This window comes from Vipera ursinii, assembly GCF_947247035.1.
Source record: "Vipera ursinii genome assembly, chromosome: 8".
Classification (NCBI taxonomy): domain Eukaryota; kingdom Metazoa; phylum Chordata; class Lepidosauria; order Squamata; family Viperidae; genus Vipera; species Vipera ursinii.
This window is the reverse complement of record NC_139519.1, coordinates 15827525-15851868: the sequence shown is the minus strand read 5'-3', so window position 1 is coordinate 15851868 and position 24344 is coordinate 15827525. Positions and strand designations below refer to the sequence as shown.

Sequence of the window (24344 nt, the reverse complement as noted above, 5' to 3'; positions counted from 1 at the left end):
TCTCAAAATCTCAGCCAACCTGGCCTTTATTGAGAATTCTGGGAGTTGAAGTCTGAACACATCTGGAACTTCAACACCAACAAACTTGCACATACCAAGCTAGAAAACTCTGTTCTAGGGCATTTTTGTCACACCATAGGTTTTTTTGTGTCCCAATATCCTAGACCTCCTAACCCAACACATCTTAAGGTGGCCAGCTTAGGCAAAGTTTCTCTACAGAAAGTATGGGCTACATATAGTCTAAAGAATGCCATGTGATTCTTGTACTTAAAATGTGCAATTAATCAGTCCAGATTTTGGTAAGAGCATTCTGTTCCTTCCCTGGTAATCTGCTGCTTGGGAGAGAGGATAAAAGAAAAGAGGAAGAGGAAGGGAGGGCTGGTAGAAAGAAAGAAAGAAAAAGAAAGAAAAAAGAAAGGAAAGGAAAGAAAAAGAACAAAGAAAAAAGAAAGAAAAGAAAGAGAAAAAGAAAGGAAAGAAAGAAAGAGAAAGAAAGAAAGAAAGAAAAAGAAAGAAGAAAGAAAGAAGAAAGTAAGAAAGAAAAAGAAAGAAAGAAAGAAAGAAAGAAAGAAAGAAAGAAAGAAAGAAAGAAAGAAAGAAAGAAAGAAAGAAAGAAAGAAAGAAAGAAAGATCCCCTCTGGATTAACTATTCACCACTGCACATGAACCCTATCAGATGACTTCTAAAACAAAGTAATTTTCAACAGATAGTGCTCACCCTTACTTTAAGCTTAGAAAAGCACAACTGGTGTTACTCTCTAGTATTTCTCAACCTTGGCAATTTTCAGATAGAGGTCTATGATCAAACTTCAACTTCCAGAATTCTGGGACCACCCATCTTAAACTTGCTAAGGTTGAGGAAGAATGTTCTTAAAATTGGCACCGTGGAGAGGAATGATATCACAAAGAATTGCCTTTGGGACCATCCCAAACTCATGACTTCTGCCTTGGTGCTTCCGTGAGAGACAGCTTTCATGCCTGACTCAGAGCCTTGTCCCTGTTGCCCAGATCATCAGAGAAGAATATGAAGCTTCGAGACAGCAATAAACAATTAGGTTAACTTTATCTGACATATTCCTTACAGCTGCTGACCGGGGTTAAGTGAGGTTTCGTCCACCACACGATCATACTCCAAGAGGAATTCGTCCAATTCTCCCGACTCCCCGAAAGCCCCCCATTCGGTGTTCACACACATCCGTCCCTCATTTCCTTCCACCAGTTCCACGTTCTCCATCTCCTCCATATAGCAAGCATTGCAGCCTGTGCCTAAGAGAAGGAGAGGCAAAGAGATTTCCCCAGTCAGCAACAGCCCAAGCATCATCGGGAAGACCCTTGACATGTCTTTGTTATCCAGGTCCACATTGAAGAATTTGGGAAGCTGACATTTTACTCAAGGTTCAACTAACAGTGCATTACTAAAGGAACACATAAAGGCTAATGTGGATAACAGAATAACATAGTTGGAAAGGAAATTGGAGGTCTCCTAGTTCAACCCCCAGCTCAGGCATGAAACCCTATACCAGGGGTAGGCAACCTTGGCTCTTTTATGACTTGTGAGCTTCATGTCCCAGAAATCCTGAGCCAGCATGGCTCAGCTTGAAAACTCTCCCTTTCTCCTCAGCATGGCTGGCTCAGGAATTCTGGGAATTGAAGTCCACAAGTCATAAAAGAGCCAAGGTTGCCTACCTCTGCCCTATACCATTTCAGACAAATAGTTGTCCAATCCCTTCTTTAAAACTTCCAGTGTTGGAGCACATACATTTTCTGGAGGCAAGTCATTCCACTGATTAATTGTTTTAACTGTTAGGAAATTCTGCCTTAGTTCTAGGTTGCTTCTCTCCTTGATTAGTTTCCATCCATTGCTTCTGGTCCTGCCTTCTGGTGCTTTGGAGAATAGGGTGACCCCCTCTTCTTTGTGGCAACCCCTTAGATATTGGAACATTGTTATCATGTCACCCCCGGTCCTTCTTTTCATTAAATATAAGAGAATTACATTATGAAGATTATGCAACACATACAGATAGTCCTCGGTTTAGGACCATAATGACAGCTGTACCGCAGGCCAGTTGTTAGGTGGCTCATCAGGTGATCACACCTGATTTCACAACTTTTTTTGCATGGTCATTAAGCAAACGCAATGCTTGCAAAGCGAATACGGCAATCATTAGGCGAACCCATTTTTCACGATGGGTAGAGGGCTTTTTAATTTTTTTGCTGGAAATTGGGAAAAAAACCAATGGTTTCCTGCAAAAAATGTCCTCAGTAGCATTCATGTGATCCTGCAAACAGCCATAAAGGTGGGCTGGTTGCCACAAGTACCCAAAATGCAATCATATGACTGCCGGGGAAGGTGGGGGGAGCAGCCGTCAGAACTTCAAATCTGGGTTGTAAGTAGGCCGGGGGAAGGTCTGCTGGAACATTGGATGGTGCCTAAGTAACTAGACCAAAGTCAAGGACTCCCTGTAGAATTTACAACTTTGCAGCAGGAGATTGTGCAGACTCCTGGGTTGTAAAACACCTGCAGGTCCCTTAGCTAGCATTTAATCAAGTGAAGCAAAGTCATTATATTGTGGTTGCTGCAACTAATATATATTTAGAATGTCAGAAAGAGCTTTGGCGCTATTAAAAAGAACCGCTCGACAAGGTCCGCTTGGTAGATAATAGCTCTTCCCAGAATAGTCACATCATAATAATAGTCACATAAGAATTTGGCCATATTGAGCACCTGAGCTAAAAAAAAAAAAGCAACCCAAAACACAAATTTCCAGGCAACCTACTCACTGCACTGTAAATAGTATTACTCAGCTTCAGATAAATGGAGCATATCTCTTGCCTCATTTTTTAGTTGTTTAGCACCTACCCGTTACAGGAAAAAGCCTGTTCATTCTGTTCCCATTGTGTTCTTTCAAAAATCTGACAGGAACATCAAGGAGCTTATACATATATCAGTGCTTGAGGTTCATTGTCTGCACAGATCAGACCAGCAGCAGATGGAGATGGATCCATTTGCAAAGATGTACGAATTGTGCTACCAGGCTCCAAACCAAGAAAGACACATTGGAGATTCTTCCAAGCAATTTCCTTCACTGTTCCTCACCCATAGACAGAAATCTTGCCAAACTAAAGCCGACTGTTTGCACCATAAAACATATGCTTTGGAAACTATTAGAGAGGAGCTGTTTTTGCCTTCTTTCTCCTACACAAACTATCTAAAGTGTGATGTCTCTTGCACCTCTGGAATCTGGACAACATTGCATCCCATCACCCAGCTTCTTAGAAGCTATAGCTCTGGGTAGAGAGACCATAACTCAAAATGGGTTTCTACAATATCCATGCAAACATCTGCAGTCAGAATTTGTTGGGAGAACTATCGGCCCAACAAATCACATCACTGCTTGGAAGTGCTGGGAATTCAACTTTCTTAACATTGGAGAAGGACAGGTTCCTTATCCTAGAATTAGAAGAATTGGGTAAACTGATGGGAGAAATACCTTTCCTCATGTTGCTGTCTTCCAAACATGTTTAACTTTAATTCCCATCATCTCCAATCAGTATGGGCATGCTGACTAAGAGCAGGGGAGGTCACCAGGATAATATCAAGCTAGGAAGGTTTAAGGCAGCCTCCCTATATAAAACTGGGTTCAGTATAAATCAGCAAGAAGGAGTTGTTCAGATTATAATGGTTGTGCCCAGGGGAAATATATGAACACGGCAGGTCCGCTTACCCACAATCATGCCAACTTCACATCTGTGATCCTCATAATAGCAGGAGATCATCGTTGCAACTGTGTCATTGACCATTGCAACTACATCCATCTCAAAATCCTGCAGTGGGTTGAAAAAAAACAAACACTGTTGCGTTTCTAGAAGGACATATGAAGAAATAACCTACATATGGAACAACCACCTATTCAGACTGACACCATTAGATAACACCAAGGATGTTGGAAGGCAGAGACATAGTTGGAGGTTGTTGTCTCTGAAGTTGGCTAGAGATTGAGGTAAACTTCTCTAGGCTTTTCCTAACATTCTGCACAAAATCAAAACAGGATTTGTCTCACCACACCTCAAAATAAATGCTATGTTCCTTTTGTTATGTGGTCATTGGGTGTGAAGGTGGCCATTCTATAAGCATTCTTGCAAAGCTGGAATAATGGAAGAGGGAAACAGATTTCCTAACCTTCCCATTTCCCTTCCCATTCCTCCCCCCCAACCCCGTGTTAAATTCCTTGGAGATGGATTATCTTTCTCTTACTCTAGGAGATGTCATGCTTCTTGATTGTTCTGTATCTATGGAGAACTGAGGCTAATCAGAAGGTAACATAATCAAGAAGTGGGCCCTCCCTCCAGTCTCCAAGAAAAGATTACTTCTATCTAAATTGTTTTCCTTGCTCCCAGGGTCCCTCATTTGGAATGATGGATAATTGATTCATTTCAGAGGTCTCTGCAGACATGGCCATGTTTTTGAGATCTTGCTGTTCCTTCACATTTAATGCAGGAAGTTTAACCCTTGACATTTCCAATTTAAAAATCTTTATCCTGCCATCTGGAGAAGGAACAACCCAAAACATTCTACTGCTAAAAGAAAAGCACAAAGTTGTCTATTTCTCCCCAGGGTGCTTTTTCAAGAGGCTTCTTGAATGAGAAGTGAAACATCTTCAAAGAAAATCCAGAAAATCCAGTTGCCTCTTGAAAAAGCACCTTTGGGAAAAACACAAAGTTGTGTCCGTTTAGTTCTTCATCTTACATGAAAAAGGTAGTCTAAGCTTAGGGAATACGGGACAGATTTAATCATTTCTATGGCTTCCTTCTCCCACATTTTTCCGCAGTTCCTTATCGAAACATCTTAGTCTCCCAGTTCTTTAGAGAGTGAGTAGACAGTAAGCTGTCCACTTTGTTAGAAGGCTGCTTTTCCTGACCCTGAGAATAACTCAGGGTTAGAATTAGCAGGGATAAGGTGGGATAATGCACCACACATTATCAAATGATATTTCTCTCACCCCTCTTCTCTTGATAGCATCTCTCAAAAGCCCCACAATGTTGTTCCCTTCAGCTCCAGATGCTTTGAAGCCTTTCGTCCAGTTCAGCAAAATGCCCTACAGATCGGGAGATGGAGAGAATCAGATGAAATTTTGCAAAATCAAGGACACCTCTGTGTCCAAAATAAACAATATACCATGGAAAAATTTGTCTCAAGCAAAGAAAAAAAGCCACTTTGTAAATCAGGAGATATACCAGCAATGGAGAATCATTGCAGATTGCCTGATTTTGATCATCTTGGACTAGATCTCACGTGAGAACGATGACATTCTCACAAATGCTTCACCTTGTTGTAGGAGATTTTTAAGATTTATATTTACTGAGGATTTTACCTCAGGTAAACCGATAGAAAAAGATAAAAAAGAAAGATGTGCAAGAATAGAAAAAGAAAAAAGAAAAAAAACTTAAATTATGACATACAATGACTTATGACCTTCTCCTTAACAGCTAGTCTAATAACCAATCTATTATGATAAGATAATCTTTATTGTCATTTTTTACTGTGGGCACAACGGCACCCATCAAAAATGAAATTTAGTTGCCCGCTCTCAAAGTGACACACACCTAAACATGACACACACCAAAAACATACTATATACAACATATGTATAGACCCACACCCCTACATATACATAACAATAAAATATTAAATACTGTCCATCTTGAATATATAACGGAAGGAGGAAGCCTGAGAGATCACAAGGTAAATGCTGTATGGAATGAAACCATGGCTGAATCTGGATGTTCTGCTACGGATACCACGAAGCCCCCTCCTCCCAGAAGGGAACAAGGAAAACAGGTTGTGAAGAGGATGAGGGCTGGCTGAGGAATTCTGGGAGTTGTAAGTCCACAAGTCTTAAAGTGGCCAAGTTTGAAGACCCCCCACTACTCTCTGTTGAGTTCTTCTACCATCATTTGTGGCAGAAGGAACACCACACACTCCAATAGTTTTGGGATATATGGTTATGAATGATTCACAGGCTCCAAGGAGAAAGTCATGCAGTCAAAAGCAGAGAGCGTTCCGAATCCCTGGTTTCAGATCTCACCTTGTCAATGTCTTCATGTCGAACAGGGAAGGAAAATGTAAATCCCAGAGGCAGCTTTTTGTGCTTCATCTGATGTTTGTCCAGGAAGTCAGAGATGCATTCCGAAATATAATCAAAGAGCTAAGGGAGAGACACAGAAATTCTATTGCCTTTTAAAAATTCTATTGCCTTTCACTTCTTGCAAAATGCTTATTCAAGAACCTAAATCAGGGGTCTTCAAACTTGGCCCTTTTATGACTTGTGGACTTCAACCCCCAGAATTCCTCAGCAAGGCACGCTGGCTGAGGAATTCTGGGAATTGAAGTCCACAAGTCATAAAGGGGCCAAGTTTGAAGATCCCTGACATAAGTCATTCAACAACGAGCAAGACACAATATCCTAGGTGAGAGCAAGACGCCCACATCCTTCCAACAATTGAGCAGGGCTTGTATAGTTGTGCTGCTATCACAACATGTAATAGCTGCTGAAACACCCTCTTTTACACAACTTTAGCTTAGCTGTTGACTTAAAGATGGCTTCAATAAGCACCTTTTGATTTTAATTTGCACTGCAGCCAAACCATGAGGTAGATTAAAGTGATCAAGAGGAACTAACTCAAGGAAACCCAGTGAGTTTCCATGACCGAAGGCAACCATGAATTTGGATCTTCCCAGTATTAGTTCATCCACTTTAATCACTACACTGCACTGATTTCCTAGTAGTTGTAGGGACTTGAAGCTTTTTTGGCATCTGACCAATCTATAACGTTCCGTAGATTATGTCTCTTTTGAGGTGCTATGCAGAGGTGCCATATTGGGAGAGGGGCGGCGTATAAATTTAATAGTTCGTGTTGTGCAAATCCAGCCCACCTCTCATTTAGCTCCTTTGGCCTGATGATCAACTCACCATTTCAGCGGTTCCTGTCATGGCATCCTCTGGAATGGAGTACATCTGATGTTTTGTCTTCACCTTCCATTGCCCTTCCTCAACATCTCCCACTTTGACCAGCATCACTCGGAAATTGGTCCCGCCGAGATCCAGAGATAGAAAATCTCCAACTTCTGTAATCCCAGAAGGTGACAACATGTCTGTCTTTGGAAAGTAACCTGAATCAATGGCCTGCAGAAGAACCCCATGGCTCCTTTAGAGGGCTGTCAATCAGTGGTGGGATTCAGCCGGTTCGCACCACTTCGGCAGAACCGGTAACTAATTTTTTGTTTCCCAGGCCCAGAATGGACCTCTGGAAATGGCATCCACACAGGGAACCGGTTGTTCACCTATTTCAGACATGTCAAACATAAGGCCCGGGGCCCGGATCTGGCCCGCCAAGTGGTTTCATGTGGCCCGCGAAGCCATCCTGGAAACAGTGAGGGAACGGCCCCCTCTGCCTTGGCCCTGGCCCAGAGACCCTCCTTCTGCCAGAGACCCCCAGATCTGTCCCACTCCTGCCCAGGCCCCCATAGGCACCCTTGATGCCAACGATGTAGAGCTGGCCACGCCCACCCAGTAGGCCATATGCACTCTAGCCACGCCCACCCAGTAGGCCACGCCCACCATGGCCATACCCACCCGGCCCCTCAAGGGTAACTGCAATGCTGATGTGGCCCTCAATGAAATTGAGTTTGACACCCCTGAACTATTTGAATCCCACCACTGCTGTCAACTCTCCAGTTGGATCCAGAAAAAGAAACTCCTGGGACATTATTTTATCACGAGTCTAAACTTGACTGAATAACCCATACTGGCATGAAGTGAAACCAGTTCTGGGTTTCCCACACAAAAGCTAACCTAGTTAATTCCCCCCTTCCCCTGTCGGCTACCCACAAACCATTATGTCCACCAATCCCTTCTGTTTGTTTTGTTATGAGGAACTAGCGAGCCATCTAGCCCACCTGCTCTATGTGTCCTTGGGTTGGGCACTCTCTCATGGGAACAGGTGATGCTCAGCTGCAGCTGCCCCCACCCTTGCATTCCATTCCCCCCCTCCCTTTTCTTTGTCAAGCTCCGAGCAAAGCAGAATATAAGTGAAAGTGCAACTCAGTCTTGACATGGGCATTTCAATAATGTTAGTGATGACTTACAAAGCCCTTCATGGCATGGGTCCGGATTACCTACGGCAACACCTGCGGCCGGCATCAACTTCCCTCCGTCCAGTGCGCTCCCACAGAGAGGACCTCCTCAGGGTGCCTCCGATCAGGGAATGTCGATTGGTGGCCCCCAGGGGGAGAGCGTTCTCTGTGGGCGCGCCAGACCTATGGAACCGCTTACCAGTCGAGCTCCGGATGGCCCCCGACCTTCGCTCCTTCCGGCGCGATCTCAAAACCTTTTTTGAACAAGATGGCCTGGTCTGACGGGATGGGGTTGGGTTTTTTATAATTAGTTTTAATTTTTAATATGTATCAATTACTACGGGCATAGTTGTTTAATCACTTTTTAATTTTTGTATCCTGTTTTTTATTATGTATTGCCCTGTTCACCGCCCTGAGTCCTTCGGGAGAAGGGCGGTATACAAATTAAATTATTAAATTAAATTAAATTAAATTAAGTGATAGCTAATATTAGCATGCTTCTATTTCTATCCCAGGACTGACTACAGTTCCAGGATAGTCTTTGGACAGTGTGATGGAGATAAAAAAAAAAGTCTTTAAGTCTGCACTCCCCCCATCATCCATTTCTAATAAGGTAACAATTACCTGATCCTTCTGGTGTGGACCGTACATATGTGGGGAGCATCTTCACTGAGGCCTCCTTGTGTGTCTCTAGTTTTAAGCCCCGGTCCATTTCCTTCTGCATCCGACGCATCACCACCTTCAAATCCTCTTCTTGTAGCTGGAATTCAGATAAGATCTGCTCCACCTATGAGGGAAGAAAGGCAACAAAGGTTCAAGAAGATGCACACTGTACTTTGAAAGTAAATATCCTCCTCCTCCTCCTTCTCTCTTTTGCATCTGCATCTGGCAAATCACTTTCTCAACTGTCTGCTTTTAAGGGAAATTAACTTCCAATTCTCCCATGGCTACAGAGTTTATTAGACAATCCATGTCTACTTCTACAATTCTGGCTGGCTTCCCTTGTTGTGAAATTTTTAAAAAGGCTAAATGCTATCTGCTTTAGATTATCTGAAGGACCCGGTATCAATGCAATTAATAAATGACAGGCAACAAAATATCTAAACCAACAAATAATGTAACAAGAGAGAAAAATTGAGTGGTGTTTTTTTGCATTTCAGATTTTTGGAGTATTAAAAAAAATATCTCTCTCCTTTTTGTCCGCTGATTCCAATTTACAGCTGCTTCCAAAACCTGGAAAATGTACGAAGACTTTGGTCAACATAAGTGAAAAAAAATTAAGAAAGTAAGGACCAAATAAACCCCAAATTCTAGAATTCTAATTCAGATGCACAGATTTTTTTATCATTGTCCCACTTTCTAGTCCACTTAAATTGGATTATGTAAGTTTATTTATGGAATGATGGCTAATTAAATAATGATCACACAGTCAAAATAGCCTGCACTTTCCTCCCACACTTCTATTCTTAGTTACTAGTTAAGACAAGGGGCCATTTTATTGATCAGTTTGCTCTTTAAAGCCTTCAAAGCCTAGCCTAAAAATAGTACAAACTGTAAATATTTACACTAGTCTTTCAGGATTCTACTTTTGGTCAACCAAAGAAGAGTGGAGTCAGGTTGAAATACTATTTCATCATTAAACTGTGACTTTTCTTGACCTCTGTGATGTAGCAATGATAGCACATGTTTCTAAATCCATGCCTGCTAGGGATGTTGATTCAAGTAATAGTACACTAATATTGCACTGATTCAACAAATAGTATATATTGGTTAAATATAATAGTTTATAATAGTTTGCTGGTCCATAGGAATATATATTTTTTCTATAGAACTGGAGAGATTTTGCCTCAGAAACAAAGAACGTTTGCCCAAGTCCTTCATACCTGTCAGAATCCATTTATATCACATTCATAAATGTATGTTTAAAACATTATCCCCCCCTGTATTCTGCCATCTCCCGAGGAAGGAGGAGCACATGTGGATTCAGCCTGCCTTAGGTTATTTCAAAGACCAAGGGAAACCTTTTGAACTGGGGGAACAAAGGGGAGGGTTAGGGAAGAAGGCATCTGGCCTGTGTCTCCATTTGAATCTGTAAAGGAAGAAGGCAATAACCGTAAAGATCCGAAGTTCCCTTTTTTCCCACGAAAGGGATGACATGAAGTAAATGATGGGGGGCTGACCAAATGGGGTTGAGGGAAGTGGGGTTGAACCGGGAACTCTTTATAAAGTTTCAATCTGTTAAACAATACCAGGTCCTGTCTTGTATTTCCACAACCAAACATGTCCTAGTAAAAATTCCTTTTGGACTAGAACTGACTCCAAGAGTTTTTGTTTTCCTAAGACGTGAATTGGGGTGGGTCCTGACAGGACCATTGTAGGCACACAGGGCAAGACTTGCTGGATCAGGCTAGCATTTCACACTCCCTAGAATCCTGTTTCCAACCAGGATCAGTTAGACATCACTAGAAATCTTAGAACCAAGCAGCAAGAGTTCATTCATTACTGCTTGTTCCACCTCTTGAGAAACAGGTGGCTTTTTCATTCATAGCTTCTAAAAAAGAATAGCATTCTACACAGACATTTTTGGTGGGTTTCTACTTTGCACCATGTCCGTGGCTCCCCAAACTGTGTGCCAAGATACCCACAGGGCATTGTAGCAAACTCAAAGGTTTTCATAAGATGGTGAACTGCCAGCTCAAGATAGTTTACAGTTTTGGGGGTAAGAGCTCCAGGGAAAAAAAAGAGACAGACAGTAAGTGTCCTATGAACCAAGAAAGCTTGAGAACCTCTCCATCCAGTTATTACTTGGTTAATCCCAGTTCAGAGTGAGTTCGCACAGATCACAGCCGTAAGTCACAGGGGTACCTTGTGGCATTCTAAAACAAAAGCAATAAATCCCATCTTGGAGTAGAAGATTCCATGCATTTATGAAGCAGTGAGTGAAAGAGATGTTTCCTTTTGCCATCAGTTGTGAATTGGATGGCTGATTAACAAAATGACTTAATTCCCACATTGCTGTACTGTGGTTAGTTTGGTTTAGGCTTACTGGGAAGCATAATCCCACTCTAATAAACCCAGCTTGGCTAATAAGCCACAGCAGATGGCTTAGTGCTGCTTTTTAACTTGATCATTACCTCTTCTTCAATAAACCGTGATTAAAACAACTTAGGATGATAGGTAAACCCAGTGACTCACTGCCCAGCCTCCTCCTATCTCTACAATTTGTACACCAGAGCACTGAAATCCTCTTTACATATCACCAGGCTTAGGAACATCCTGTGCTTTGCGGTTGCAATTGAACTCCAGAGAAATTGGGCCCCAAATTAGCAGAGAGATCCAGATCTGGAAGCAAGAGAAGCAGACTTCAAAAGGAGAAATGCACTCTATATTCACTGAAATTCCACCACCATCATCCCATGGTTACAACACTCTGAAATGATAAGCAACATGAGGCCATTTCCTTGGAGTAATTTCTTAAAGCCTAAGAGAAAAGCTTTGGGGAGAAGAGCATCCTCCTTACCAGTCTCAAGGTCTCAGACACTTTCTTCTTCATCACCGATGGTGGTAGCCTTCAAAATTCTCCCAGCAAGAAAGAGGCTTCTGTGCTGCAAAGGAGAGGCTGGAACCTGCTCTCTTCCCGTAACACGTTCAGCCACTTGGTCTTTGAAACTGACAAGGCAACCCAGCCGCCTGTTTCTTTTGTTTGCTTAAGCTCAAGGTTGAGTGTCACCAAGATCTGAGGGGGGGTGTTAACGTTTCTAGACCCCCCCCCCAAAGATTAAAGGTCCACCAGGCAGAGGCAAAAGAGCACCAGCTACTACCGCAGCACAAAAAAAAGGAGACCCGCTATTGCAACACTAGCAAGAATGATGCAAATAGCATTCCTGACAACTCATCCTTCAGCCTCTCAGGGATTTTGAATGACTTCAGCTTCTAGGTGGCTCTGGGCAGCGTGGATTGTGCTTTTATACCTCAGCATTCTGGGTGAACCCCGCCAACAATGTTGAAACAAGCCATGACTCAGCACAAGGTGGAAACCCATTCAAACAGTCGAGGGATTGGTATGTTTATGGCTCCTTGTCCTTTGAGCATCAGTTTCTATTCATTTTTCATAATGTCTGCAGCATAAGTAAGTTTAGTTTCCTTTATTTATACATCTGTTTATTTATTGGAAGTATGGAGATAGTACACATTAGCCCAGGGGTCTTCAAACTTGGCCCTTTTATGACTTGCGGACTTCAGCTCCCAGAATTCCTCAGCCAGCGTACCTGGCTGAGGAATTTTGGGAGCTGAAGTTCACAAGTCATTAAAGGGCCAAGTTTGAAGACCCCGCATTAGCTCAATGACTGAGAAGTGATATGCATATCCTAGAAAATGCATATCTTTTTAAAAAAATCCAGACAACAGATTTAAAATCCTCATACATATCAACCCATGACTGAATCAAAAATATTGCATAAAATTATAAGGATTTTTGTTGTTGTTACATGGAGATTGAGACCTCTATCTAGCATTATGGGGCCTTTGTAAGAATTAAGATTGAGATAGATAGACCTTGATGTTCTCCCAATTTTATGCACTTCTTTAGCAACTGAGGAAAAGTAGTAGGAGAAGAGATACATTATCTAGGAACAACCTAGGCTGAGTCAGATCATTATGAAATGTTACCTCAAACTCAAGGTTCCGAAAACTGGCTGGAAAACCACAGTTTTGGTCTGTTGTCTCAATGTCAACGGAGAAGAGGTAGAATGAATCAGTAGGGAAAGGATACTGGCACACTTCAGTGGTTCCCTCTCTCCCTCTCCAACAGCCTGGGCAGGACTCTTGAGAAATATTTTCCAGTGTGGCTCAATTTGCATGGGAACATATCCTAGGCCAGGGGTAGGCAACCTCGGCTCTTTTATGACTCGTGGACTTCAACTCCCAGAATTCCTGAGTCAGCTATGCTGACTCAGGAATTCTGGGAGTTGAAGTCCACGAGTCATAAAAGAGCCGAGGTTGCCTAGGCCTTTTTCCATAGCCAAAGGCCCAGAAAATTCATATCTTTAGGAAATATCCAATGCCTTCTGCCAAGGTATTTTTTTTCAGCCTCCCATTGTTGCATGGGATCTCCTGTCTAAGTGCCAACTAGAGCATAACATTTGGGGAACATGAGTAGTGCTGTTTGGGCTACAAGAACAACTAAACTCATGGTTTGAACTTCAGTAATAGTCGGAATGCTGATTATAAAACAGATCCATAATTAGAAAATAAAAAAAATGTCAGACTATTCCTGTCCTGGTCTGCTAGTTGTCTATGTAAAGATCACTTTCTAACCCCCCCACCCCGCCCCAAAAAAGGACTATGAATTATTGTCTGAAGAGTTCAAGCCAGACGCTTATTGTTTGGATGAGAAACTAGAAAAACGTGGAGTTAATGGTTGACTAGAAACCTGGATGCTGCACTAAAATATTTACCTGATGAAAAAAGAGTCCTTCTAAATTACACGCACTGTTCAAATAGACAAGAGAGAAAACAGGAGACTGAAGGAGACTTCCAACCTTGAAAGTCACCTTAACTTATATGTTATAATCTCCCCTCAAACCGTACCCTGCATTTTGATTTCTAACCCAGCCACAATTTAGCTCCTTAGAAGATTGAGCTACCAATGTCATCTGAAGTCACTGGAATTAAGCAAGAGTGGGATTTAGACTTGGAAAAACTGTTTGAAAGAAGAAAAAGTGAATCCATTGAAATTTAAGTGAATTTCCTATGTCAGTGAAATCTGAATGTTATTCTAGGTAGGGTTTAGAAATGCAGAATGTATTGCTTGCTTGTACATACGGTAGACGGCAAGTCTTCCAGTGTTGGAAGACCTGAAAGACCACATTAGGGACAGACCATCATGGAAAAGACTATAGGCAGTCCTCGAGTTACAACCACAATTGAGGTCAACATTTCCGGTTGCTAAGTGAAACATTTGTTAAGTGACTTTGGCCCCATTTTACAACCTTTCTTGCCAGAGTTATTAAGTGAATCACTGCAGGTTGTTAAGTGAATCTGGCTTGCCCGTTGACTTGGCTTGTCAGAAGGTCACAAAAGGAGATCACATGACCCCGGGACCCTGCAGCCGTCATAAATATGAACCAATGGCCAAGCCTCCGAATTTTGTTCACGTGACCTCACGCCGCAACAGTCATCAGTGTGAAAAATGGTTGTAAGTCACAACCGTGTTAACTAACTTAACAACTTTGGTGATTCACTTAACAACTGTAACAAGAACAGTCTGAAATTGGGGCAAAGTTCACTTAACAAATGTTTCACTTTACAACAGAAATTTCGGGCTCAACTGTGGTCGTAACTGGAGGACTACCTGTATTCTTCATTGGTCAGGCACTCTGTTGTTATTAGCACTTTCTACTCTTGCACTGATGAAATTCAGTCCCTCAAGATCAGGGGTCCTGGGGAATTCTGGGAGTTGAAGTCCACAAGTCTTAAAGTGGCCAAGCTTGAGGACCCCTGCTAAAGATAGTTGTCTGAAATATTCCTTCGATAGCATTCATTTGGCAGTGCTGTGATTCCTTTTCCAGCAGCACGGATGAGGCAGGAGTCATGAAGAAAAGCAGTAGCAGGGAGGATTAAGCAGGCAGGGGGAAAAAGTGCCTTGCTGATATGCTTTTTCCTTTCTCTGCTTGCTGTCTTGGCCTCTTGCTAGTGCAATCCTCCCCAAGAGATGCTGGAAAACAAGTAACTCACAGTTGATTGTTTGAGTTTGAAGCTGTGCAATGTTTTCCTTTATCCGCAACCTCTGATGGCAAAAACGTCCTTCTTTAAGGGGAGGACAAGACAAGACAAGACAATACTGAATCAGTAGCTATGGAATTAAGCACTGAGAGATTTGCTGATACAGTCTCACGTGAAGAGAATTGCAAAGACTTGCACAACGCTATCATTTCTTTTTAGAGCCTGTTTGTCTTCTCCCTGAAATTATCATAACTACCGATTTGTTTTCACATCTAGACCTTCATGCACACATTCGTTTTTATAGATGGAAACTAATCAAGGAGGGAACCAACCTAGAACCAAGGAGAAATTTCCTGACAGAACAATTAATCAGTGGAACAACCTGTCTCCAGAAGTTGTGGGTGCTCCAACACTGGAAGTTTTTAAGAATAGATTTGTCTGAAATGGATCTTGGCAATCTTGGCTCTTTTATGAGCCAGCATGGCTGGCTCACGAATTCTGGGAGCTGAAGTTCACGAGTCCTAAAAGATCCAAGGTTGCCTATCCCTGGTATAGGATTTCCTCCCTGAGCAGGGGATTGAACTAGAAGACTCCAGATCCCTCCCATCTCTGTCATTTATTTGTTACTCAGAGCAGAACATGCGAGGCAACCTGCTATTTTTACAAATTTCAGCCAACGAGAAACATTGTGGATGCCAGGATGAAAGAATACATGTAATTGGGCAAATGGTCTTGTAAATGCAAAGAAGAAGAGCCGTCAGTGCATCGATTAATTCCGCATGGTTTCTTTTCCTGTAGTCGTACCTCATGAAATATGGAACATCTCTGTTGAAGGTCTAGTTTTACATGGTTCATAAAGATATTTGTCTTGTAACCATTCTCAAACATTTAAGTTCAGGTTAATTTTATTTGTACTTCTGCAGATATGGAACGCACAGTATTTTTTTTTTGGTGAGTCCCCTGTAAACTTCCCCCAATGTATAACAGTACTTCCTGAGACAAACACATTCTCTGAGTGCTCACGTGTGGTGTGGACATATTTTTCTAAGCTAATGAGACAACCTTTTCCTGGAGCCTGGCTGAACGTTGCGATGGGCAATCCTCTCTCTCTCTCTCTCTCTCTCTCTCTCCCTCTCCAGATTGCGTCGCTGGGTTGGAGAGAAACCAACCAGCTGTGTGACTTTACCTGTTAATGGATTTTCACTTGGATCAGTTTCATTCCAGTTATTTGTAGATCACCAGCTGCTCTTTCATCATCATTTTTTCTGTGGCCGGTTTCTTCTGGTAAATAGTCAAGGATACACCAAAAAAGGAACAAGGACCTCACTCTGAATTGGACCCCAGGCTCATCCAGCCTTACCATCCTATTTATTAATTTATCTACCTATTTATTTAATCAATAACTAGCTATTGGAAAGGAAACGGGGATCCCCTATTGGTGTCAGGAACTTAGGTCAAGAGATAGAGGTCACACAAACAGAGTACATGCAAAGTAATAGGAAGGATATGGGCTCATTCATCCACCGAGCCTCTCTCTCTCATTTGCTTCTTCTTGAGGAACAGAGGCAGGGTGGCTCATCATAACCAAAGAGATTATAATAAAACATTTTTTAAAATGAAGAAAAAGATGGCAAGCATGATAAAGGAGGGCTTTCACTCTCCCTCACTAAAAACCTGGGTGAAGGACCAGATACTCATGGCTCTTCTAAGCAACTTCAGAGTAGAGGCTAACAGGGAAGAGAAGGGAAGGGAAGGGTTGTCAGGAAGAACCTTGCCAGTGAGAATGTGTATTTCGAGGGTCAGTGTCATTGAGAGGTGACATTGTTTACATGAGGGAACCTGAGGGTGCCAGCCCTACAGGATCAAAACTGCCAGGCCAATGTTATGGGGAGGCAGGGGGTACCTCAAGCAAACAGGTCTCATGCCTTGCCCTTAGTTGTTAATGGAACCAGACTCCTACATTAAGCCAGGGGTATCCAAACTTGGCAACTTCCCCATGCTGGTTGGGGAATTCTGGGAATTGAAGTCCACTGTTCTTAAAGTTGAATGCCCCTGCATTAAGCCACAAAAAGTGGACTTGTGGGCATACCATACTAGACGTATTTGAATACTATATTTTACTGATCTAAATTTAAAGTTTGGTGTGTGTATGCCTTCCAGATAATTTTTGTTGTTAGCTGCGAAGTCGTGTCCGACTCATCGCGACCCTATGGACAACGTTCCTCCAGGCCTTCCTGTCTTCCACCATCTTCTGGAGTCCATTTAAGCTCACGCCTACTGCTTCAGTGACTCCATCCAGCCACCTCATTCTCTGTCGTCCCCTTCTTCTATTGCCCTCGATCTTTCCCAGCATTAGGCTCTTCTCCAGTGAGTCCTTCTTTCTCATTAGGTGGCCAAAGTATTTGAGTTTTAGCTTCAAGATCTGGCCTTCTAAAGAGCAGTCAGGATTGATCTCCTCTAGGACTGACCGGTTTGATCGCCTTGCAGTCCAAGGGACTCGCAGGAGTCTTCTCCAGCACCAGAGTTCAAAGGCCTCAATTCTTTGGCGCTCAGCCTTTCTTATGGTCCAACTTTCACTGCCATACATTGCAACTGGGAAGACCATAGCCTTGACTATACGCACTTTTGTCGACAGGGTGATGTCTCTGCTTTTTAGTGTGCTGTCTAGATTTGCCATGGCTTTCCTTCCCAGGAGCAAGCGTCTTTTAATTTCTTGGCTACAGTCCCCATCTGCAGTGATCTTGGAGCCCAGGAAAACAAAATCTGTCACTACCTCCATTTCTTCCCCATCTATTCGCCAGGAATTGAGAGGGCCAGATGCCATGATCTTGGTTTTCTTAATGTTAAGTTTCAACCCAACTTTTGCACTCTCCTTTTTCACCCGCAACAAGAGGCTCTTTAGTTCTTCTTCACTTTCTGCCATTAGAGTGGTATCATCTGCGTATCTTAGGTTGTTGATATTTCTTCCAGCAATCTTAATTCCAACTATTGATTCATCTAGCCCTGCCTTTCTCATGATGTGCTCTGCATATAAGTTAAATAGGCAGGGCGACAGTATACAGCCTTGCCGGACTCCTTTCCCAATTTTGAACCAATCAGTGGTTCCGTGTCCAGTTCTCACTGTTGCTTCTTGACCCGCATATAGGTTTCTCAAGAGACAAATAAGATGGTCTGGTACTCCCATCTCTTTAAGAACTTGCCACAGTTTGTTATGATCCACACAATCAAAGGCTTTAGCATAGTCAATGAAGCAGAAGTAGATGTTTTTCTGGAACTCCCTAGCTTTCTCCATGATCCAGCGTATGTTGGCAATTTGATCTCTAGTTCCTCTGCCTCTTCGAAATCCTGCCTGTACTTCTGGTAGTTCTCGATCCACATACTGCTGAAGTCTAGCTTGTAGGATTTTAAGCATGACTTTACTAGCATGAGAAATGAGTGCAATGGTGCGATAGTTTGAACATTCTTTGGCACTGCCTTTCTTTGGAATTGGAATGTAAACTGATCTTTTCCAATCCTGTGGCCACTGCTGAGTTTTCCAAATTTGCTGGCAAATTGAGTGTAGCACTTTTACTGCACTGTCTTTTAAGATTTTGAATAGCTCAGCTGGAATACTGTCACCTCCACTAGCTTTGTTGTTGCTCAGCTTTTCTAAGGCCCCAGATAATTAGACTAGCTTTTCTAAGGCCCCAGATAATTAGACTAGTCTTAATATTAAGCCCGGAAATAGCAATGTCCTTTTCCTAGTGCACAGGGACCCTGGTTATATTAACAAGTGTAAACATAAAGATTACTTGCACTCAGCATTGTGAGGTGAGTACAGAGGTGATTGCATTTGCTTAGATTTTAAGCAAGAATAAAGTTATTGGAAACGAACACTTGCAAACAGAGAATAAAAGGGAAAGAACACCCAGTCAGACTTTTTCTGCAGAACCGTTGCTATGACAAATTCAGGAGACTTACACATGCTTAAATTATTATTCAAAACGAATAGACTTTCTTCTGAGCAGATTGTCATCAAACAATTGCCATTCTCATTCATTCTTGAGTTTACAGATGGCAGAAGTGCCATTCCCTTGTCTCTTTCCTGTTTCTCCATTTATGTGATGTAATAGAATAACGTTTTCATCTGAATTTCATTCATTCAGAACCCTGCAGAAGTTTTCCTAAAACTCGTATCTGGTTCTTTTCTCATCACCATTCACTAAACCACACTGTGCAACTATCAGTTTCCTATGATTTCCAGTCATCTCGGTGATAACCAGTTGAAACATTATGACATCAATTTTAACCCTTTCATTTCCAGCTGAACTTGTCACTTCAATTTTCTGCATCAGCTGCTCCAAACAATTAAACCACATTCATTCTGACCTTTATAGATTTCCCCTTTCCCTTCATGTCACTTAACATGTCTATTTTAATTCCATTTCATTTCTACAATCCTTCCTTCCTCTTACATTCTAATCCAGGGGTCTTCAAACTTGGCCCTTTTGTGACTTGTGGACTTCAACTCCCAGAATTCCTCAGCCAGGCTGGCTGAGGAATTCCGGGAGTTGAAGTCCACAAGACACAAAAGGGCCAAGTTTGAAGACTCCTGTTCTAATCACAATCTTCCATATGCTATGGCTGTCATCTCTTGGGACAAGTTCCCATATCAGCCGGAAATCTTCCTTCCTTCCTTATAATCCTTTTCAGTAAAAAAAAAAATCTTACTTTCCAGTTGCTGATTTATACAAAAAGTATTTTCTAGTTTATTTTCTCTCTCCATGCACAAACCTGACCCAAGTTCGTATTAAAACAAATTTGGGAAGAGTTGTGGAAGAAAGCAATCCACTGTACTTTGCAACGGAACAAACTATGGACAAACTGAGAATTTCCTTTTTCTTGTACAGGATCCAAAGAGGGTTGTTGTGTTTTTTTGGCAGATTTCTCTTCCTCTGTTGAATGGTTATTCCTGCCAAGGAGTTAATATTTAGAAGATCACGTAATGACCGAAGACCTGGCCTAGTCCACTTAACTGCTAGTTTAGCAATATAATGCAACAGCTGATGTCATTACCCAGAAAACGTTAGACTAACAGCATTGAAGGTTAGAGATGCATATGTGAGAACTCTGTGAAGTACAAATCTTGCATTGCCACAGTGGCACGAACGGTATATTTTGTTCAGTGAGCCTGGCATTCGCCTGCGGTACACAAGCCATTGTCATATGCTTTAAAGTTGTATCTCAGTTTGCTTTGTTTGCTCAGAAATATCCAGATGGTAAGAGCCGAGGCAGGAAGACTCAGAATGCAAAACACGGAATCTAATTTTCCTGACTGGAAATCTTGCTGTTGGTAAGCAGTATTTGCTCAGACAATATTGATAAGAGGAAATGGCGTGAGAAATCGCAGAAGACTTTGTGGTTTATAAAATTGGGGACTGTGGGGAAAGGGAAGGTAATAAAGAGTACAATCCTCTTTCTGTCTTTGTCTCCCTCCCTCCCTCCCTCCCTCTCTCTCTCTCTCTCTCTCTCTCTCTCACACACACACACACACACACACACACACGTAGTTTCCATGCTATGCTAGTGATTTTCCTCTGGCTTTATTCATAGATTTGAAAAGCCTGTTTGGTAACAACACGTAGCAGCAGCCAGTAAAAGGAACATTCAATCTCATCTGAGTTTCGGATCTAGCGGGACTTTTAATTTCCCACAATGCCCCAATTTAACCTAAGTCCAAGTCATTGTGGGAAATTTATATGATAGTTTAAACCCAGTTCTGCGTACTGCTCAGGCCATTACACTGATATAGAGCTGCTCAGAAAATCATGACCATTAGCTTGGATAAAAATGTGTTTTCTAATGAGGAGAAATCCTGCCTAGGCTAAAAGTAGGAATAAGATGCCACTTTTGGCATCTCCCAGACTTTGATAGCACCACTGGTCTGATAGGTCCAGATTTGTTACGATTGTGGAAACATAGTATATTTTATTGTGATCATTAGACATGTATAATATATATATTTTGTATGTTTATGTTTCAATTTGGAGGTTATTTTGTTACTACATAATTCTGATGTTATTTTGATAGTCTAATTTGTATACTAATTTGTATAGCTATACTGACTCAGGAATTCTGGGAGTTGAAGTCCATGAGCCATAAAAGAGCCGAGGTTGTCTACCCGTCTTATACTTTTGTGTTTTGTTTTAATTTAGAGTAAGAGGTCACTTTACTGTACATATGAAGAAAGTTGGAAGATAGTATATTTTCTTATCTCATATTTTTCCGTTTACGATCCCTCTCTCTCCCAATTTGTCCCTTTCTGTTATTTTGTATGGTATCTCTCTTTGAAACTTAATAAAGTTGACCTTTTTGAAGAAAGCCTGTATCTCCACTGGATGCCCTCCTTCCTGAGGACATTGGACCCACTGTTATTTCTTTCCCTCATCCCTCATTCCCTGTTCCTTCCTTTCCCTCATCCTAGGAAATGTCCAATCTCCCACTTTGTGGATGTCCTGTGTGCTCCCACAGCAAAGTGGCTGGATTCACCATTCTAACCTGGTTTGAAGTTTCACTATCTTTGTCAGCTGACTTTGCTGAAACTGCATTCATCCATTCAAGGAAGCAACTGGGATACCTTAGAACAGGGGCCTTCAAACTTGGCTCTTTTATGACTTGTGGATGTCAACTCCCAGAATACCTCAGCCAGTGTGCCCGGCTGAGGAATTCTTGGAGTTGAAGTCCACAAGTCATAAAAGGGCCAAGTTTGAAGACCTCTGCATTAGAAGGACTAGTAATTGCTCCTGGTACAACACCATCTGATCTTCAGACAACTCAGAACATATGCAGAATAGGACAGATGCTTTTACTGGAAGTGGCCAAAGAGAAATAGATCCCTAGTATTTATTTAGAAGGTAAATTCTAGGAATGTCTCTTACTCCAAGGAAAACCTGTTTAGTGCAGAAATATTGTAGAAAAGGGAAATTAATAGAAAAGAATATTTGTAGCTTAGGGTTGAAGTGTGGGTCCTTAGTGCTCTCTTGAGTTTGGCTGTTTGCTTGCAGACATTTCATTACCCAACTAGGTAACATCATCAGTGCTAAAATGGTGTGGGACTTGCCTCTCAGTAATGGTGAGTGTTGTTTTCTTCTTGGTAGTTCCTTGATTAGGCTGTTGGTCCCTTATAAAAGGGAAATTGGAGGTGTGGGATAGTAGAGCAGCACCCTCTGCTGATGTGTGTAATATGGAACAAACCTACCATCATCACTCCACAACTTAATTCCTTCTTCCTTGTCAATAATAATCCACTTGCACATTACATGTAAATTAAAATTTAGCACTCTATAATTATGCCAGTGTACTCCATGCCTAATCTGTGGGATTTACTATTGATGGATAAAAACACAGAATCTTATTTTTAAAGGATTAGGATTTGTTAAAGTTTATAAAATGGTCGTCCAGTTCATAAAACCTTATAATGCAGGCCTACATACATCTACTCAAAAATAAGTCCCATTGTGTTCCACCCCCCAAATATATGTCCTTTAGATGATAGCCTTAATACTTTATGAAGTTTGATAATGGTTCATATTTTCATAAATTTGCATCCCAACCCAACAAGTGACTTCTCTCCAGAGGATGGATATCATATCTATGTCTGTTTTGTCACCAATGTTACTCCATGAAAATGCAGAAAATCCAGATGATGTGTGAACGTTGCAGAACATGTACCAAAACTTCTGAATTTGAAAAGGCTTATAATGTGGAATTAAGCAGATGTCTCCATGCAGAAGGTTTCCATCCTTTGCAAGAAGAATGGCCAAGTCTCATTAGTCACCTCCTCTAAAATAACTTTTCCTAATGCGATGTCCTTCAGCTATGTTGGATTTTGCTGACTGAGAAGATGTTTTGGCAAAACCTGCTATAAAATTGCTGTCAGGTGAATCATGGAGAGTCTGCTTTGGAGAATAAGTTGACTCCCCTTTTCCTTGGGGCAGCCCCTTAGATGTTGGAAAACTGCTGTCATGTCACCCATAATCCTTCTTTACATTAAACTAGACATATCCAATTCTAGCAACTGCTCTTTATATGCTTTATCCTCCAGATAAAAAGCAAAAGTTTTTTAAAAAAAACCATCTGTCCATATCACAGTGACCTAATTCAAGAGCAAAACGCTCTGAGTTAACATTATATATTCTGCTGACTTACGTGAAAAGCTACACCATCCTTCCTGTGTTACTGCAACCGCATCATGAGTAATTACTGGAACAAGGAAGTGTACTGCACACTAGCAAAATCCCTTCAAAATCCTGTGGACATTTGGACTAAGTATCATCTGACACAATGGATCTTACTTAAAATAGGTGTAGGAGACCAATAGAATACAAAACACACCAATGCAAATACCTGCTATGATTTGTGACTGCTTAATTAGCTTACCCACTTCACACAGATTCAAGGAATCTGCCTATAATCAATCCGAAATGTAGCTAATATCAAAACCCCAGCATTAAAATTACTTTGATAAAAGGGCAAAATATCTGCAAGTTATCAATCTTGGTGTGCTTTTAATTCTAGTTTCCTGAAATCTTATTCCTAGAACAAGCCATTCCCTTCCTTATAACTTATAAGCACATCTTCCTATGATGCTACTTCTATGTGTGGTTACCAGAGTCTAAGAACAAACAGGCTTTAGTTACTTTCCAATTCAACTTTTCAGCAATTTTCCTAGATGGTTTCCCTGGATCTTTTGAGAACAAGGATAATTGGATGTTGCTCAAGCAGACTGTATGAATTCACCTTTAGGCTTGTCCAGGGGTAGGCAAACCTTGGCTCTTTTATGACTCGTGGACTTCAACTCCCAGAATTCATGAGCCAGCTTGGCTGGCTCAGGAATTCTGGGAGTTGAAGTCCACGAGTCATAAAAGAGCCAAGGTTGCCTACCCCTGGGCTTGACTGATAATAGAAATCTCGCTATATTTCAGCCTCGCTCATAAACAGACAACTAGAAGGATGTGTCAAAATGGAAGCAGTCCTTTTTTGGGAGCTCAATATTAAAAGTGGGCAAAACAGCAGAAGATGCCTTGAAAGGGAATCTAACTTCTTAAATCCAGAAATGGGGGTTCCCAAGGCTAGCAAAATCTTTGGGTCTCTGGGATGCCCATTTCCATGTCAGAACTGTCAGCAGTTCAATAAAGGTCAACTTGGGAAGACAGGTGATAGCCTGCGTTTTACTTTGAAAACATATCTCTTATTTGCTGCTGTACAATTGGCCACCCATAAAGTTACCCAGCTGAATTTCGAGAATAAAGCTTCCTGATTCATTCAAATGAAGTGGATGGAATTTTTATCCTACTCCACCAACTTGCCTTTTTCCCTGTCTACAATGAGGGTTTGCACACAATATCGGATCAATCAAGTAGAAAGAAAATGGGGGAAACATCAGAAGATGCCTTGAAGGGAGGAATAGTCCTCAACTTACAACCATTCAATTAACAACAGCTAGAAG

The 24344-nt window shown here is 41.7% G+C and overlaps 1 protein-coding gene across 1 annotated transcript in view; it reads right to left on the bottom strand.

The window, feature by feature from the left end:
* Positions 1–24344, bottom strand: part of GCK (glucokinase) — a gene marked incomplete at its 5' end in the record, with an annotated part of 31252 nt that overhangs the window by 5780 nt on the left and 1128 nt on the right. Inside the window, 6 exons of the mRNA XM_083368370.1 lie at positions 1083–1266; positions 3726–3825; positions 5001–5096; positions 6087–6206; positions 6972–7126; positions 8759–8921. Of these exons, the coding sequence (XP_083224496.1) occupies positions 1083–1266; positions 3726–3825; positions 5001–5096; positions 6087–6206; positions 6972–7126; positions 8759–8921 (818 nt within the window). The remainder of the gene's footprint in view (positions 1–1082; positions 1267–3725; positions 3826–5000; positions 5097–6086; positions 6207–6971; positions 7127–8758; positions 8922–24344) is intronic.